The sequence below is a fragment of the Mustelus asterias genome, chromosome 19 (genome assembly GCF_964213995.1).
Source record: "Mustelus asterias chromosome 19, sMusAst1.hap1.1, whole genome shotgun sequence".
NCBI classification, from domain to species: Eukaryota; Metazoa; Chordata; class Chondrichthyes; order Carcharhiniformes; family Triakidae; genus Mustelus; species Mustelus asterias.
The window spans coordinates 60534645-60554576 of NC_135819.1; the positions used below are offsets into that span (position 1 = coordinate 60534645).

Below are 19932 nucleotides of genomic sequence, written 5' to 3' on the forward strand. Positions count from 1 at the left end.
GTTTCCACAAAAAGATTTTCTTTCTGTCCTGAATCACAGTCACCCTTTATTTGACTAAACTTTCACTCTAACGTTAGTGTTCCCTTTTATATCATCCCATGAATGTGTTCCCATACTCTTTTACTCATTTCCTATTTCAATTATCCTTTGCACTTTCTGTATTCTGCTTGATTACTGTATTATGAACCTGACTTTTCTCATAAGCCTCTATTTTTCTGTGTTGATACCTTAGCTCCTTGAATGACTGAAGACACTAGTTTTGGATGCTCTTTCTTTCCCCTGAGGGAAATGCTGAAACTAGTTCACATGGTATAGATTAGATTAAACCTGGAATTTCTCTGGCAATGAATTTACTCACTGAGATACCAAGGTTGTGCTTAGACAGCTCATGTTAAGGCTTTTTTGTTGGCCTCCTGATATCAAACAGTAGAAACATTATAAATGATCTTTCACCCCCTTGATTTTTCCACACTCTCCTCAGACTTGTACATTGTAATATTTATTGGACTGTGATTTCCAGGTGACATTTGGTGGGTAAGGGGTGAAGTTCTGGTCGGGAAACCGGGGTTCCCCAAAAGCTGTGGAGTTTTAACTTGACTGTGTGTATTTTCATTTTAAATGGGTTCCCTGTTGGCAGCCAGCCTGATTGACAGGCTTGGCACCTTTTTGAGTGGGCAATGCCCTGGAAAAGGGCACAGTCCAGGAACTGATAGATTACATCACATTTGTGATGTAATAGAGAGGAGGTGGATACACTATGGTCTAAAAGATTGGGGATGATCACGTGGGACCAGAAAGTGGTTGGTGCAAAGATGGGGATTTGGTGCTGTGGCCTGGAGTGCTCAGTGATCATGGGCACTAGGGTACTATTATTTGGAGTGGAAAACAGACTTGTGGGTTCAGGAGGAAGCTCTCCTGGCACAGAAGCAGGGCCAAAAAAGTACTTGCCTTTTCCTGCAATAGTCCTTACTCCTTTTAAATGCTGGATTTCCTGGGAGTTGACAAACCAGGCAGGCACTGTTAAAGAAAAAGAAATAACATTATAGGCACAAAGCCTTATTAAAATGAGTGATCCGTCTTTAGGTTGGCAGTATTTGTCCACTTACTGCCACCTCCATTAAAACTTAGTGAGTACGTTGGGTGAGGTCTTGAGATTTTTAAGTTTCAATCTCCCACCTGACCCAAACTCATCTATTCTTGGGTTAGAATTACCTCCAGTTTTCAAAACTGTATTGCTGATACTGACTATGGAGAAGTACTTTCAATGGCATTCTTGTGCGTTACTCCTGATATTTGCTGCTAAGATTACTTCTTAGTGAGGTGTAACACTGCAACTGTCATGCAGCTTTTTCGGGTTCATTGCAAATCCTGATGTTGAGAATTAAGTGACAAAGAGCGATCCATTGGTTTGGATGGGATTACAGCTTTGAATAGAAAATGGATGTTTTATCTCCTCTCATAATGTTCACCTTTTACATATAATAAATTTTAAATAAGTGTATGGGTAGATGGGTATGATCAAAATCAGCCTAAACACAAATGTATGCATAGATTTCTTTTGGAGAGTGACAATATTGTTTAAAAAGGTATTTTTAATATATTATTCAGCTGTTCAAGTGCTGTTGAAATAACCTGACTCTTGCAATTCAAATACTTCAATCCAACAACTGTTTTTCACATCCAGTCTTTTCAAGTTTACAGCTAACCCAGTATGATTCAGAAATTGAACACTTGTTGCTGTGTTAAAACAGAATTAACCTTAATATCCTCTTTTCAAAATAATTCATTCATTCTGTTGAACAATCTTTCTGTCTTAAAATTTGTAATTGAGAGATTGGAAACCGATGGAGCAGAAGTGAATGGTCAACATAACTTTTAGTCCGTGCATTGCAGCAAGATTACTGCTATTGTCTTCTCGATTGCTAGCTCTGACTGGGTGTCTGCTTCTATTGATTTGGTAAGAAACTTTCAGGTCGGAAGAAAATCACTGTAGTGCATGACATTAAGTTTTTAAAATTTATTTATTTGTATCACAAGTAGGCTTATATTAACATTGCAATGAAGTTGCTGTGAAAATAGGCGCCACGCTCCGGCGCCTATTCGGGTACACCTGAGGGAGAATTTAGCATAGCCAATGCACCTAACCAGCACGTCTTTCGGAATGTGGGAGGAAACTGGAGCACTCGGAGGAAACCCATGCAGAAACCCTTGCGGGGGGGGGAAACGTGCAGACTCTGCACAGACAGCGACCCAAGCTGGGAATCGAACCCGGGTCCCTGGCGCTGTGAGGGAGCAGTGCTATAACCACTTTGCCACGGTGCTGACATGTCAGCATAGAAAATAGCACTACTGTTCAATGACATCCACTAGGTAATTGATAAGGTCTTTGGATCTGATGTTGATTCTTTCTTGTGGATAATCATGGTGTTGCTGCTGAATAGACTGCTGCAGGTTAAGGGCATGGTTGAGCCAGGGGAGCTGCTGGCTTCTTCCACTGATCTTTAATAACAAAACTGATGTTTCTTGCATTGATAATGTGTCAAGAAATAGAATTTTTGAGAAAAGCTATGTTTCAATGTTGGATTATATTTGACTGAACATTTGGTACTTTGAAGTTTTGATCACTCCATTAAACCTGACTTTATAAGGGAGAATAGTAAGTTGCTAAAATCCATAGAAATATTTGGAAATCATGCAGTTTAGAGACTTGTAACTGATAAGCTGGTAAGATTTTACATTGCAACTTAATGAAACTTAAGCAACCAAAGAAAAATAAATGATCTCTATATGAGCTAACCACTTCCACACTGGAAGTGCTTAAGCTGCAGTGCAACTTTTTAAAAAACTTTGTGGACAGGATGTTATGCTTGTCTGAACTCTGAGGAGATCTTTGCAACAAAACAACTTAACATTTATATAATGTCTTTAATGCAGTAAAATGTTCTGAGGCAATTCACAAGAGCAATTCAAAGGATGTTGCCCATCCCTAATTATAGAGGGATCTAAGAATCAGCCACATTGCTATGAATCTGGAGTCACGTAGGCCAGACTAGATAAGAATGTCCTTCCCTAAAGGACATTAGTGAACAGAGATACAACAATTGACAACGTTTTCATGGTCATTATTAGATCTTTAATTCCAGTTTTTTTTAATTGAATTCAATTTTCACTTTCTGCAGTGGTGGGATTTGAACCTGATCTTGATCTGGGTCTCTGGACTCCCAGGTATATTCAGAAGGTGTGGTAGGTTTTAAGGAGCAACTTAAAGAAGAAGAGAGGTAGAAAGATTTAGGGAGGAAATTCAACAACATAGGATTACAGCAGCTAAAGACTGTCAGCTGGCACACCTATATGAGGTAGTGACTTCATGTTTGAGATCATTCCAATTAGACATACAGCCAAACTTCAAATGGTGCTTGGGAAGGGACAAAATGGTCAAGAATGCCAAATGCTGTTTTACCAATTTGTGATGTAATGGACAAGCCAGTCAATTCTTGGCCTAAGTAATTATTACATCAACTTGGACAGTGAATGGTGTGGATGCAGCTATTACCAATCACTTACTAGATGAATACAAGTATACATATGGACTGTGTATACATTTTCTTTGTAGACTGCCCTCAGGATAATTGAAGTGAATGATTAGGGCAACCAGAGTTAGTTGAAATAATTCTGCATCCTGTTTAACAATTAGCCAAATTGTAGTTAACATATTAGCAGTAAAATTGTCACAAGGAGCAACCCGATATGATTGGATTTTCTGTGGCAGTGCTCAGGGTGACTTGGAAGATCGTTTTTGTGTATTATGTAACCTATGATACTTTATCACTATTAATTTATAGTGATTGAATATGTGACATTGTTTTAATTACAAAATGTTATCAGCAGTTGAGTTCAAATATGTGATATCATCTACATTTTTGTTGAAATTGTAAATTAGTAAACATCATTATTTGTTTTACACGTCCTGAACTTTATAATCATACCTTAATTTCAAGACCTGGATATACAGGAAGGTGATAGGAAATATTTACAGAAAGGTAATTGTATAGAAGTAGTAGAAGATACTGGATTGGTACTGTTGGGAATTTGGTATTGGGCTATGGAAATATTAGGAGGTGGAACATGGAAAGAACGAATGGGACAATATTGGGAAGTGTGATCCTTGGGTATTGGAATTGTGTGAGACTGAGAGAGTACTTTGAAATCTGAGAGTAATGTGTTAGTGTGTGGAAGTGAGAAGGGGAAGCTGCTGGGTTGTGGCAAAAGTAAGTGATTTCTGGCAGTGGATGTATGGGGAGCTGGATTCTGAGATGTAGAATGGGTAAGATGGATGGTCACCATGCGTAGGTTGCCATTGAGAATAGTGGTTTAGCCACATTACCAACTGGGAATCCTCTTGAGGTTTTAAAGTGCTTTAAAACCTTATAAACCATTTCAGATTTAGAATTGATCCCGAGGTAACAGGAATGTAACAGCAGAGTCTTGGGAGCAGGCTGGAATGGGTAGTAGAAGGAAAAGACATGGGATAGAAGATGAAGTGCGAAGGACAGCTGTTTGGGAAAGATAGTGTAGAGAGTAAACCTAAGCTGCTTCTGCTCTCCATTCTTAATCTTGTTTAGTATGGTGATATTTAACTAGAAATTGAAATTTTGTTTAAATAATAGAGGCTTCTTAGCCAAGTTTGGTGTTGGTGAAATGCTTTTTGGAATCCTATAGTTCATGCCACTTGAGGAAATCCCAAGTAACATCTAACCAAGATGGGGGTGTGGATGGGTTGTGATGGCAGCTGAAGCTAATGGGTAGGAGAAGTCAGAATTGGTCCTCTGCTGGTGAACTCTGATGCGGTTTTTCTATTGGGCAAAAAAAGCTCGACATCCCTGACTTTAGTTTTAAAGAAGGACTTTGCTCAAGGGTAGAAAGTCTATTAAGTTTACAGTGAATTCTAAGCTCTTAACAGGATAAGAGAAGTCGTGATTCATGGTGACAGTCAGGAGTGTGTTCTTTATAACTTCTTAGATGCAGGGGCAACATGACAATGAGCAGTTGGTCTTCTGTGGATTTGCTTGTAAATTGGAGGATGTGGTGTCTCATGGTTATCTTACTGTTTTCACTGTGTCCTTCATATTCTACCTTTCTCCTTTTTTTGGCTCATTTTCTTATATCTGTGCCTCTGCTCTTACTCCACTTATCACTGTCTTTGTCAGTTGTAATTCCCCTCCCAACCAGCATGGCCATTATTATAAATTACTACTTCCCATTCTCTCCATCCTTATTCCTTTTGTCTGTCTGACATACTTGCAATTAACATTTTAAAGAATATAGTATTATAAAAGCAGTGGGGCCAGCCAGCAATGGCATTTGGTAGGAGCGGAGACTGGGCCAGAAGATCTTGGAATAGAGTACTGAAGTTGCAAGCAAAGTTCTAATTGCCAATTACATTTTGAAAAGCTCTCCATGCAGTGCTAGAGCTTAAAGAGTAAGAAAAGGTAGCAAGCCACATAGAGGAGGAGGACGGTGAAAGTTGGCAGGAACTATGAATGAGGGAAAGATGGCACTTGCTGGCTAGGAACCAATGAAAAAACAGCCAGCAAGATCGGAAAGATGGCTGGAGGTGGTCGGAATCAGGGACTGCAAGAAGAGAAAGTAATCTCGCCAAGATTAAGATGGAAATAAATTGTATTACATAAGATTTGGGAAATAAGATGACTTGGAGTGAGAGACACAACAACAACTTGTAGACCAACATAACTCAAACCAGAGCACCATCTTGTGGAAGCAGATCTACATTACAGCTTCATATGACAGCACTGCCTTGTTTCAAGAGTCCACAACTTTAGAATTATGGCTAAATGTTGACCTAAAAGCATTACTCAAGAATTATAACGTAGGAAGTAAAGGCAATATGAACAGGAAATGCATACTGTATGTGAAAGTTTTAATATATACCTAGATATCAGTTGATTGTATGTAGATATAAAATAAAGATCATAAGACTGTCAAACCCTTTTTAAAAGCTGAATTATGTTTAATCTCAGTTAATGTTTTTAATCTGTTAATCTTTTTAATTATGTATTTAATTGAAACAATTACTGTATCCAATTTCTTTTAAGTTTGCTTTCTGTATATTTTTGAATTGGAATAAAATCCTTTCAAATTCATGCAGTGTTGCTACAAACTCTAGTGCAAAGTGTTAAGAACTAATTGGAAAACGGATCACGTTTAAACAATGAAAAATAAATAACTGGCTTCGGTTAATTGAGGATATCCTTGGCTCAAAATGTTGAACTGAGCCATTAAGCAAAAAGGATATCTGAAATTCTGGTGTTTGCTGTTAGATACATCACAAATCAACAAGTTTAACATTTTTCAAAATTAACATTCAATCTTTGCATTCAGAAGCTGTGTAACCCAAACACCATAGGTTCCAGCCATCTTTATTGACTAGAAACATAGTCCTGAAGATCTACCATAAGATCTGTCCTGGGTTTCAGTTTTCTATAACTGGCAATTTTACTGCATGCATTCCTTTGTTACATTTTTTTCTTCATTGGTATGAACAGGAATTGGTGCCAAGCACAAAATGGTTCACTTCGAATGGAGTGAAAATTGCATGTTTATTTAGTGGTGCCACGAGCACAAAGAATGAAGTTCACTGTGTTAATCTTTAGACTGATGATCAGCATAATCTTATTCTGAATGTAGTATTTTCCATATAAATTACATGCTCACAAAGTTAAGCTATACCTGGAATGGGCAGGTTGTCTTGTAAAGAAAGTTTGGACAGGCTAGGCTTTTATCCACTGGAGTTGAGAATAGTAAGAAGTGACTTTATTGAAACATATAAGATACTGAGAGGTCTTGACAGTGTGGATGTGGAAAGAATATTTCCTCTTGTGGGAGAATCTAGAACAAGGGGTCACTTTAAAAATAAAGGGTCGCCCATTTATGATAGATGAGGAAAAACAAATTTCTCTGAGGATAGTGATCTTTGGAACTCTGCTTCCTCTGCATTTTGAGGAAAAGCATATTTTTAAGACAGAGTTAGTTAGATTCTTGATAAGCAAGCAGGTGAAAGGTTATTGGTGGTAGGTGGGGATGTGGAGTTGAGGTTGCAATCAGATTAACCATGATCTTATTGAATGATGGAGCAAGCTGAAGGGGCCAAGTGGCCTGTTCCTCCTAACTTGTATGTTCATACGTATACAATGTATTAAAAAGATCACAGAGACTGATTGTGATTAATTAATAATCACAATTTACTGACTTACCCTCAGAAATCACCCTTCTGATATAAACTTGCAAATAAATGTTTACATTAAAGACTTACTGTGGATTTAGATACCATTAAATATGTCCCTTGTTTCTAGATAAAGGAATCTCATTTTAAGCAATGCCATCTTTAAATGGTTGACAAGTAGAGCACGTTAGCTATCAGAACAAGTCATAATGGTAATTTTCTCCACAGTCAGGCAGACAAGAGGAAGCAAAGCATATGATCTTTATAATAAATACAATTTCATACAAATTCTGCGCAATCTTGGTTATTGTGAAAATAATCCACCATAGATTATGGAAATATAGATAAATGATTTGCACTGAAACTTGAAATGGTTTTAGCTGATTTCTGCACTAAACAAGAGTTTGTTGATTAAATGTATATTGAGCTATATTTACAGTATGTATACAATTTGATTACTGTTGATACAAACCAAACTTTGTTCTGTTCCCATTTCTCTCTTCTTTCTCTCCCTCCCCCCGCCCTTCTACTCTCATACCACTGGAATAGCATTTCTGCTGGAATTTGTTCAGTGTCTGTGTAATCTATAAGGCAGTGAAAGAGGAACCCTCGTGCAGCTACTGTAACCCAGATGACTCAATGACCGCAGTGCTCACTACATACCAAACAAGAAAGAAATGTATATTAAACCACATACCTTAAATGGGAAGGTCATCAATGTGTGTTGCAATTCAGCTTTCCAGTGTTGCACAAGGTGAGGCTTGTTACAATAGAAAGTTATTCCTTTTATACATTGACCACTACATGTCATTCAACCAAGAATTGGATCTGAAAACAGAAAAAAGATGATGGCTGTAGTTTACTTTTTGCAGTTCTTGAGAAGGGAGGAGGAGTCCAAGTTTTAAAAACATCAGGAAATAAGCTTATGAATTTGTTGGTGCTTACCAAGCTTTAAAGTTTTAGCTATCCTATGCATTCAAGCAATACTGAGCAACAGAATGGAATGTAGAAGTCCAAGTTTTAATTCCGAATTGTTTACCAGTTATGTGTTGAGTGCACATTTTTTTCAGTGAGTGCATTACTAGTAGGCACCAGTCTGCTGATAACTATGTTCTTAATTTTGGGAAAATTGCCACATTCATTTATGAAGCTTTTGTTAGTATGTTCTTACTAAGAAATCAGTATTGTGTTGCAATATTTGTTTCTTTCTCCAGCAGTTGAATAATTTTTACTTTGGGCGGAATCATTTAGCAGTGTAAAAGGATGTGAGCTCACTCACGTTCGTGGCCACAACGAGGTTATTGTGCTTTTTGGCAGTTGGATATATAAGCAAAACATGTGCTACAGTAATTTTCTGCTGCTTCCGTGTTGGTTGATTGCTTTTCTGCTGCTGATCTCTTGATTTAGACCGTCTCAAGTTCAAAATTCTTCATGGTTTTTGGGGCAAGTCTGACTATTATCTGTTCTTAACTCCATTTTTATAAATTAAAAAAAAAAATCTTCTCTGGTAGTTGCGTAAATTATAATGATTGATGTTCCTTTAGAGAACATGTAGCTAACAATAATTGTCAAACAACATGTGCGAATCGTTGAAGGAACAGTATCGGTGTTAAAACAATTACCTCATTGCTAAGTTTTATTTATTTGTACAGTAATTACACACTATCATGTTTGGAGTAAAATTGAATTTTATCATTCACATTAAGAATTTGTTTAACCAAATGTTCTTTAATTTTTTTTCTGTTAACTGATTCAATAATACCTAGAAGTTTTTAACTACTTGTTCATTTTAACAAGCACTTTCCTGTTAAATTATTAAAGAACAGAAATTTTCTGATATGATTAAAACTTTTCACCATCACCAAGCTTTGTTCACTGGCACAATTAAATGCTCCAATAAGATCTCTTGGAAACAATAATGAGAGTAAATTTCAGAATATATATACATTGCAGAATATATTAATACATTTCAGTATTATAGAAAAAGTGCATAATCACTTAATGGGTTGTTTAGTTGCATTATCCTAATGGTAGCATTGATTTTCAGAAGCAGGTTTGTAAAAATTCTCCTAATTGCTTGGTGAATTGTTGAGTAAAACAGACCATCACAATCCTAGGTTTGGCCTTTTGCCCTAAGTTGTTTCCTAGAATGGTATTAGGTGCACTGCCATTTGCCTCAGTGTTTCTAGTTTAGGGAGGGAACATACTTGTTAGTGTTCCTGTTCCTGATCTTGCTGATCATGATACTTCCAAGAAATATGCATAGGGTTAACAGTCTCCTGACATTCAATCAGGGCTCACAAAAAAATAACAGCTATTCAAGTAAGGACAGAGAGCTATGGCTTCTGTGGAATTGCATCTGAACAGGAAGTTGATACATTCAGAAGGAAATGAGAGAAGATTGGCAGTGATAAAATCCCCTAAACAGGCTATTTTAATTTCGTGATTTTTAATTCAGACAATTTAGTAAATGGAGTAACAGAATGTTTTGATCATCTTTTGTGTATGAAACTAAAATACTGTAAGTATGCAATATTAATTTTTAAAAAATGAAATTATCCAGTCATTTGTTTTCAGTGATTTTAATGAAACAGCATAGAGAATGTCAAACAGGAGGCCATTGAGCCCCTCGCACATATTCTGCCACTTAATTAGATCATGGCTGAACATTCAAAAACATTTATAATGCCATAAAATATTAAAGCAGATCTTGAAACACACACGATCAAAAGCTGATCCCTAAATGGACTGCACATTGGAAAGCTCAATTGTTTCATTCTCTATTGCATTCTGTCAATAGCACGATGATCCACAAAGTAGGGGAGAATTTCATCAGGTTATCTAGGTTTGTTGAATACTGTAACTATTTAGCTCAAAAAAAACTTGCATCAAGACACCTAGATTATCTGTTGACCACAGAATTGGATTCCATGCTTTTGGTGAGGATTGGTACTTACACCACCATTTTCTCTAGATCCAAATAGGTCTCTTTGTCCTTTCTGCTCCGATTAGAGGCAGCTTGTTTCCACATAGCAACATTAGTTTTCATGTCATTCAGCAATCTGGACTTCAAGACTTTCTTATGAACATTGAAAATGCATTCAAATTTTATTTAAACAGTCGCACCCAAGAACCCGTGCTGAAAAGGGTTCTCTCCGAGGATCAACCATTTTTATCTATGTGTGATCCCAGTTCATGTTGGCTGCAGATGCTGCATCCACTGATGAAATTAATTTATAGTGATGTCAGCATTTAGCAATAAATTCTGGTCTTAGGTACTTGAAAATAGTTCCAGTTATCAACAATCAATATGCATTTTCTGCTGGTCAAAGTGACGCAACCATTCATTGAAGAGAACTCTGGTCATCCACACAACATTGTTTGTTTGGCTAAAAGGCAAAATAATAATGACCCACCACAAAATATTGAGGGCTTTCAATTTTCGGTCTCTAATATCTTTTTTACCTAGTCATGCTGGTCCAAACCATAATATAATTTGCTGCTTAGCTTTTTTCGCCTAGGGCATTTTTGTTGATGAAAGCTAGCATTCGTCCTGAAAACAGCTTGTAGAAAATGTCAGTTTCATCAACATTAAAGATGTCTTCAAGCATATAATGAGTATGTTTCAGAATGTTATCATGCATCCACATTTTTGTGCCCATACTTTCTGTGACTCAATATCCCAACTAGGAATTATATCACCGTTCCTTCACTGTCACTGGATCAAAATCCTGGAACTCCCTCCCTAACTGCACCAAGGGTGTACTTGCACCTTAGGGACTGCAGTGATTCAAGAAAGCAGTTCATCACTACCTTCTTGAGGGCAACCAAGGATGAGTAATAAATGTTGGCCTAGCCAGCGATGAAAGGCATCCCATAAATTATTTTTTTTTAAAAACTTGTCTCCCTTTATGCAAACTTGAACTGATTGCATGGAAGTTTTGAAACAGCTGATCCACAGTGAAGAAAACATCATTTGTTCTGTATTCATTTGCCATTTCCAACAAACCAAGTGATGATAGCCTACAAAATTTAGCAGCAGAACTCTTTGCAAAAAAATGCAATCTTCACGCACTCCTCATCCCTTTGGGGAATCGTGGAACAATTCCTGAACTGATTATCAGCCTGTTGAATTGCGTCATGAACATTTTTTTTATTCATTCATGGGATGTGGCATTGCTGTCTAGCCCAGCATTTATTGCTGATCCCTAACTGCCTTTGTTCAGAGGACATGTAAGAGTCAACCACAATGCTGTGAGTCTGGAGTCAAATGTAAGCCAGACCAAGTAAAGACAGCAGATTTCCTTCCCTAAAGGAGATCAGTGAACCAGGTAAGTTTTTACAACAATCGTAAGATTGTTAAAAACATAAGACTTTTTAATCCCAGGTATTTTTTAATTCAAATTTCACCATCTGCTCTGATGGGATTCAAACCCGGGGTCCCAGGACATTGCCACGGGACTCTAGAATGTTAGACCAGTGACAATACCACTTTGCCACCACTTTCTGTAGCCACCAAGTCCTGATGGGGACTTGAACCTGGAGTTTCTGGCTCAGAGGCCAGACCACTACGCCACAAGATCTCCCATTTTTCTGCAATGAAATGAAGTATAGGCGTTATGTAATACCTTAAAGTAGGTGAAATAAAATCACTTTGTGTTATTTATCATCTATAATTATAAGTCAAGGATTTTTTTACTGGTCTGCACTTGAGTTTGTTATGCTGTCCTGAAAATAGTGTAGTAATTTCCTCTTTTTGTTTTGCCAAAACGTGTTTTGGCTTTGTCGGAAATGCCTGTATGTATATGTCTATACTTCTCATGCACGCAATTTGACTCAATATACCTCCATTTATTATGTAAAACAAGAATTAAATCATGCCTGTGCTGTATTCTGCTGGATTTTAAAATGCTCCTACCTTTCATTTTGTAACAGCGCCCCAATGGCAGTGAATGTTCCTGCAGCATTGTAATGCATCACAGAATAATAAAAGAAATGACTTTGAGATAAATAAATCTAATTCTAATAGAAATCTAGTTTATGTATGGGCTATTTATAATGGAGGTGTAACATGAACTAATTATTTGCATTTCAACAAATTATGTACCTAGCAATGTATCTAGAGCTTAGTGAATAATTCAATATATTTTCTCTCTTTCTAGACCAGAATCTGTAGAAGCAAGCCCTGTGGTAGTAGAGAAGTCAAACAGTTATCCGCACCAGTTATATACCAGCAGTTCTCATCATTCACACAGTTACATTGGTTTGCCTTATGCAGTAAGTTTTTGAATTAATAAAATGGCTACCTGTTTTGCTTAAGTTTTTTTTTAACAGGTCAGATCTGAATCACTACTTTAAAAAATATTAACTGCCACTGTACAAATTATATTGTTGTTTCGTAAAGCAGCATTATTGACTTTCTAACCAAATACTGCATCATTTCTCATGTAAAAAATCCAGTGTTTTTCTGTGCTTGTTATTATTACTTAGAAAGTGTTCATTTACTTCATAAATTGGTACATTCTGGCTTAATATCTATTATTGAAATACAACAAAGTGACTCTGCTTGATTTTTGTGACAGAATGGGCATTTGTTTTGCAATTCCACTCAGCCTTGTTAGCTTCAAAATTAATTTGCATTTAAATGCATTTACACCTGCCTTAACTGAATATTACTTCTGCCAATCTCAGAGTATAGTTATTTTCTACCAACACAGGAAGTGAGTTTCAACATAGACTGAATATGGCATTAGTATTTTTTTCAAAGTTGAATTGGAGGTTAATTGCACCGATGGTTAAAAATAAAAGTTATGCATTAAACATATTTTTCTTTCATTATAGATACTGCTAATAGTAGTATTTATAGTACCATATTTAGTTTTGGGTTGATAACACAATATTTGTGATTGTCAATAACTGTGTCAGTTTTGCAGGACAAATTTAAGTTCTGTGCTAGAAACTTAATTGTTAGAGAATGGGTTGTGTATTAGATTAGGGGTTCTGAAATTGGGGCCTGCGAACCCCGGGGCTCCAAGATGTCTGAGGTGCTGGAGGCCACCATGGGACAGACAAATGCCAGATTGAACGTGCATAGTTTAGAAATAATTATAGAATTCAAATGGGCCAATTAGAGCGAAACCCCTTGGGATCAATGGATGATGCTAGCCTGATTCTGAAGGGTGAGTGCGGTGTGCGAGGGGGGTGAATGCGTGAGCGATGCCTGCGAGAGTTTGAGAGCGAAAGGTGTGTGTGTCTGTGGGAGTAAGGGGTGGGTGAGTGTATGTGTCTGTGGGAAGGGTGATGTGTCTGTATTTGTGTGGGAGGGGTGAGTGTGTATGAGAGGGGCGGTACCTGTGGCACAGTGGTTAGCACTGTTGCCTCCCAGCTCCAGGGACCCGGGTTCAATTCCGGCCTTGGGTGACTACCTGTGTGTAGTTTGCACGCTCTCCCCATGTTTGCATGGGTTTCCTCTGGGTGCTCCTGTTTTTTTCCACAGTCCAAAGGTGTGCTGATTAGGTGGATTGGCCATGCTAAATTGCTCCTTAGTGTCCAGAAATTTGTAGGTTACGTAGATTGACCATTGTAAATGTGTGGGGTTACAGGGAAAGGGCAGCTGAAAGGGCCTGGGTAAGATACTCAAGAGAGTTGGTGCAGATCCGATGGGCTGAATGGCCTCCCTCTGCAGTGTAGCGATTCTGTGAAAGTAGGGTGTGAGACTGGGGTGTGCGTGTGTTCACTGTTAAGGGGACATGGGAGGGTGACTTGTCTTGTGGTTATGGTGACGGGTTCCTTTAGCTGGTGAATGTATTTATGACTGTGTGCCTCTTCCTAATTCTAATATATGCATAGATACAGCTAGAAAAGAGTGTGTACATTTGCTTTCTGTGTTTAAACCTATTTCGCGGCAAAAAAAAGGGTGTTGACACTGTGAGAATGCTTGGGATTTCCCAAAGCTCTTTGAAGCTCACTAGGGGTTGCTTGGCTCGTTATGTTTGAGGAACCCTGGATTAGCACAATGCCTTTTCAACTCTGCAACCATCTAGGTCTAAATCTATTACAGTCAGAGAGGTATACAGCACAGAAACAGGCTCGTTGGCCCAACTCATCCGTGCCAACCAGGTTTCCTAAACTGAACTAGCCCCATTTGCCTGCGTTTGGTGTATATCCCTCTAAACCTTTCCCATCTATGTACCTGTCCAGATGTATTTTAAATGCTGTGATTGTACCCGCCTCTACCATCTTGTCTGGCAACTCATTCCATATGTGCACCATCCTCTGTGTGAAAAAGTTGCCCTTCAAGTCCCTTTTAAATCTTTCCCTTCTCACCTTAAACCTATACCCTCTAGTTCTGGACTACCCTACCCTGGGGAAAAGACCTTGGCTATTCACCTTATCCATGCACCTCATGATTTTATAAACCTCTATAAGGTCACCCCTCGTCCTCCTACGCTCCAGGGAAAAAAGTCCCAGCCTAAACAGTCTGTCCTTATAATTCAAACCCTCCAGTCCCAGTAGAATCCTTGTAAATCTTTTTTGCACCCTTTCCAGTTTAATAACATCCTTCCTAAAGTAGAATGATCAGAATTGAATGCAGTTCTCCAAATGTGGCCATACCAATGTCTTGTACAGTTGGAACATAATATTCCAACTCCTGTACTCATTGCTCTGACTGATAAAGTTTGCCAAATGCCTCTTTCACCACCCTGTCCACCTGTCCACCTGTCAAGGACCTATGTACCTGCACCCCTAGGTCTCTCAGTTCAACAGCATTCCCCAGGGCCCTATCAGTAACTATGCAAGTCCTGCCCTGGTTTGTCTTACCAAAATGCAACAACTCGCATTTATCTGAGTTAAAATCCATCTGCCATATCTCGGCCCACTGGCCCAGTTGATCAATTATTATTGACTTAAACTATTCTAAGCTAATGAAATAAATATTTTAATTGATGATTTTAAGGATCTTTCTAATTGCACGGTAATTAACGGTCTTAGCTCAACCTATAAGAGTGATTCGTTTGAAATTCGAAATGACACACAAATACAGTTGGGGTTGCTATTCTAAGACTTGGTCCAAGATGTATTGATGGAGCAAAATCAAATGAATTTTGCTGTCTGGTTGGAAGTGCTTGATGCTAACACAGGGTTCATTCTTCAGCAGTAACATCCATTGAAAGTAAACAATTTACCAAATCAATTTGGAGGGAAAATAGCATTGTGTACATTGAAATCTCACTTTTCAACAATTATAGGACCATAATTATGGTGCTCGTCCTCCGCCAACACCCCCTGCTTCCCCTCCTCCAACAGTGGTGATAGGCAAAAATGAGGTGAGCATATTCACCACCGCTAATTTTGATGAGACTTCCAGTGCCACGACGATCAGCACTTCTGAGGATGGGAGCTACGGCACAGATGTTACCAGATGCATCTGTGGGTTCACCCATGATGATGGATACATGATCTGTTGTGACAAATGCAGGTAGGAATGCAACCTATTCACCTTGCCTTTCACCTATGTGTACATGACGGTATGATTTCATTTTTGAAAGTTTGTTAAAGGGATTCTCCAAAGGGGGGTTTATCCAATTTAGCCAAACAAGATTGGATCAGGTTCATGCTATATTGCAGACATCAAATGGGGCACCAATGAGGATGCCAACGTTCACCTCAAATAACCTTGGTTAAAGTGTGATAGATTGGCCAGGGTTACAGATCCTGATCACCATCTGGCCTCCCCTGTTAAAATTGCTGCACTAAGGACAGTTACAGCTTAGCTTTAACACTCCCAGCAGTTGAATAGTCTAGTGGTACATGTTCATACAGGAATAAAAGTCACTACGGTGAGGTGATGGACAGCATCTAGTAGCCAAGAAGCTATTTAATTGATGATGAGGGAAAATTGTTGAGAAAATTAAACACCCATCTGCTTCTTCTTGTTATTTTTATAAGGAATACATATCCTAAAATCTTAGATAAGTGACTTGCCCAAGGATTTCACACAGTATTTGGGGATATTCTAGTTTAAAACCTCTTTTGTTTTTTGTAAGTTCCTTGACCTTTATAACATTGTCTCTAGGATTTCTGTTCAAGATAAATGATAAATACCTCGTAAGCTTTTTAGATTGAGTTGAATTTAATTGTTTTCATTAATTTTGTCATGAGAATCCATGTAAACTTAATCTAACATTAGCCGATTTTTGTGATTTATGCAAGAGTAGTCCTCAGGAATAATTAGGGAAAATATGACATTGCAAAGAATGGTAAGTGGCTCTTTTAGCACCTTGGACTCTATCTAAACCCCTGAATTATTGGAGTAAATGACTTCAATTTTTCTTTTGTTAGGGAAAGGTGTTACATGGTTATGCTGTCTTTATCTCGAATATAATAAGTATTCAAAATGACCCCTGATTTTTTTAAAGTACAAATAAGTAGCAGTTAATAGCCAATTGGTTGCATTACAACTAAATAATCAAAGACAGAGGTAATGGTTTGGAATAAAATACTTACATGGGTAATTTACAAATTATGCCTGCAATTTCAGCAGTGACGTTTTCAACATGATCTGTTCCTTTCATTTTTACCTTTCTTAGTGTTTGGCAGCATATAGATTGCATGGGTATCGATAGACAGCACATTCCAGAAACTTACCTGTGCGATCGTTGTCAGCCTCGGTGAGTGTAGTATATTTCAATAAAAGACTTCTAAAATAATAGTACTACGTTAGTTCATAAATCTCATGACAACTGTAATGCTGTAATTCCAGGTGTTTGGATAGAGACAGAGCTGTGTTGCTACAAACAAAGAAAAGGGAAAATATGTCAGGTATGTGTGAATCTATTACAAAGAAAGATGCTTTAATAGGACTTTATTATTGAGAACCACTTGCACTCTGTTCAGAAAAAAAACATTAATCTAAGAGCTAGTTTCAACTTGAATCCCAAACAGCACAACTTGCAAATAGTGACATGCTTTTCTCTTGCTAACAAAGTGGTTTCGTTCCTGGACCTGATCTGGAACTGATCTGGATATGTGTTCAAATTGTAGCTGGGTAATTTGAATTTGTTAATTAAGTACACCTGACATTTTTTAAAAGGCTGATATCGGCAAAGGTGACCATGAAACTACTGAATTGTTGTAAAAACCCATTCAGTTCGATTATGCCATTCCTGCCTGAATTAGCCTATACTGCGACCTTCAACCCATAGCAATGTGGTTAACTCTTAGTCCACTTCAGTTAAGGGAGCAGTGATCAAGCAACACCCACATCCTGTAAAATAAAAATAAAAATCATGTGCGCCAACGTGCAAAATATATTTTACAATGTACAGTCATGACTTGTTTCTCCGCTGTGCATGATTTGGAACTAGAGACAAAGCCCTTATTTTCTGTTCAGGGTTCCAAATTGATATCCGATCAAGAAGTGAGGCCGGATCTGGACTGGTTTGGAAGTTTGCAGGAATTCGGACTTTGGATTTGGCACACTGTCACAAACAATGAATCCCACCAGCAAAAGCCTCTTCCTTCACCTGTACCCTTCAGAGAGTTTGTTGCATTAATTGGGCTAGATCTTGCTGAAAAACAACAGCGTGCTAATGATACATTTCGCAAGTAATGTCCAAATCAGGCAGGGGATTAAGAGATGAGCTGTGAGCTGCAAATTGCTAGAATTTACTGCACAGTTTATGATGCTGCACTATTTATTTTGCATAAATGACATTTCATCCTTAGTCCCTCTGTTATTTTTTAAAACTTGTTGCATTTGCCCATTAATTGCCCATTCAACTCATCACAGAAGGTTAGAGCTGGAGTTTAATATAATTTTTTTTAAGAATCTGATCAATTTTAATGCAATGCCAAAAAAATCTCTGGCCTATAAAGGGAGAAGTTTAAACTGTGCAATCTAATTCCTGCATATAGTAGAGATTTTAAAAATGTCAAATTTTATTTACTTTTTCCATCCCTTCATAATCCTGTCTCTCCTTTTTAAATTCTCTTTTTGTATCCGATTTCATTAATTCAGTCACCCTCTTTGTCTATCTTCTTGTTTCTTTCTCAGTTCATCAGTTTTGATGTTTAAGGAGATAAGTCAGTCTCTCCATTCTCTGAAGTTCAAGATTTCTCTTTAACTTCATCAAATTATTATCAGCTGATGCAAACAGCAGGGTACATACAAACATTTTTTTGAGCTGAATGGTGAAGAAAAATATCTATGTAGCAGCACATGACATGAGGTGACCCATTCCAGTAAGATCCGGCTATTGTAATTTTCCTTTTTCCTAGTGTGATCTCCCACCCATTCCCACTCAATTTCATTTTAATTTTTTCTACCATTTGAAACAGCTGCAAGTTCACTTGTTCAGTCTGAGAGTTTTCCTGAATAACCAGTGTTAATTTTATTTTGCATTTTTGTCAACTGTACTTTTGCTGTACTTCTGGTTTCCATCTACAAACAAGTAACTGCTTATCTAATTGATAAGGTACTCTACAATTCTAACTTTCTTGCAACATTGTGTAAGACATCTTTATTAGTTTGCTGCACCTTCCTTCGCTGCCTCAGATGAATTTGGAACATTTCCTGCAAGAGTGCCAAATATGGCAGTGCAGCAGGGATCCCCAACATATTTGCCCTCTTGAGTAAGCGGCAACTCTGTTGGCTCATTATATGAGCCAAATGTATGATGGCCGCATCCCCAAAGACTTGCTCTGTGGTGAGCTTTCTGTCAGCCGAGACCCATAGGTTATTCGTATCTGCGATACGAAGGTGCCTGCGAGTAAGTCTTCAAGTTGACTGGGATAGGAGTCGATACATGGAAAGCTCTCGCTGCTGGAGACAAGCAGTTGGGAGGGATGTGGAAAAAGCAGAGGACAAAATAAATTACCAGATGGTGAAAAAGAGAGCCTGCTGGAAGAAAAGGGCATCAGTTGACCTTAGAATCATAGAATTCCTACAGTGCAGAAGCACTAATGTTTTCCTGTCCTCAAGTAATATCTCCTCCCTTTCAACGACATTTTCAAAAATCCACTATCAATCTATGTCCTTCCAAACTACCTCCCCTATTTCCAACCTCCTTGCCTGTTCCTTCAAAGTCTTTGAACATTTTGTTATCTCCCATATCTTTGCTTATCTCTCTTTCAGCTTCATTTGTCTACTCAGGCTTCTGCTCCTCTCATGGCACCAGAACAGCCCTAAAAGTCACAAACACTCTGATTGCGGCCTCATCTTCCTTGACCTCTATGTAGTCCATAGTTGCCCATCCTATTCCAATTCCTCTTCACCATTGTTCAGCTTGATGGGACTACACTTGTTTGGTTCCTCTCTTATTTATACAATTTCAACCACTGGTTAAAATGCACAGACTTGTAGATCATCTTTCATTGATATGCTGATAGTGTGAAGCTCTAATAGAAATTTATGGATGTCAGTGCATTATTTAAAACAGGAGGGAGAAACTTGTTTTAACTACAAATCAGCCAATTTTACTTCAGTTGTGGGGACGGTCAAGGGGAGGTCATTTCTGACAAATCTGTTAGAGTTCTTTGAGCAGGTAACAAAGAAGTTAGTTAAAGGAGAGCCAGTGAACGTGATTTATTTAGATTTCCAGAAGGCCTTTGACAAGGTGCCGCATAGAAGACTGTTAAATAAATTAAGTGCCCATGGTGTTAAGAGTAAGATCCTGGCATGGATAGAGGAT

At 38.1% G+C, this 19932-nt stretch overlaps 1 protein-coding gene across 13 annotated transcripts in view; it reads left to right on the forward strand.

Annotated features, from left to right (window-relative positions):
• kmt2e (lysine (K)-specific methyltransferase 2E) overlaps window positions 1-19932 on the forward strand; it is a 115581-nt gene that overhangs the window by 31678 nt on the left and 63971 nt on the right. For 9 of the 13 annotated variants that reach the window (XR_013500187.1, XM_078235667.1, XM_078235663.1 and 6 more), the window contains exons 3-7: window positions 7790-7994; window positions 12403-12517; window positions 15490-15719; window positions 16831-16911; window positions 17004-17062. Coding sequence is in view for 12 of the 13 variants with exons in the window: in XM_078235667.1 (XP_078091793.1) it covers window positions 7918-7994; window positions 12403-12517; window positions 15490-15719; window positions 16831-16911; window positions 17004-17062 (562 nt within the window). In the remaining variant the exon portion in view is untranslated. The remainder of the gene's footprint in view (window positions 1-7789; window positions 7995-12402; window positions 12518-15489; window positions 15720-16830; window positions 16912-17003; window positions 17063-19932) is intronic. The other 4 variants (XM_078235660.1, XM_078235661.1, XM_078235656.1 and 1 more) reach the window with 1 other exon arrangement.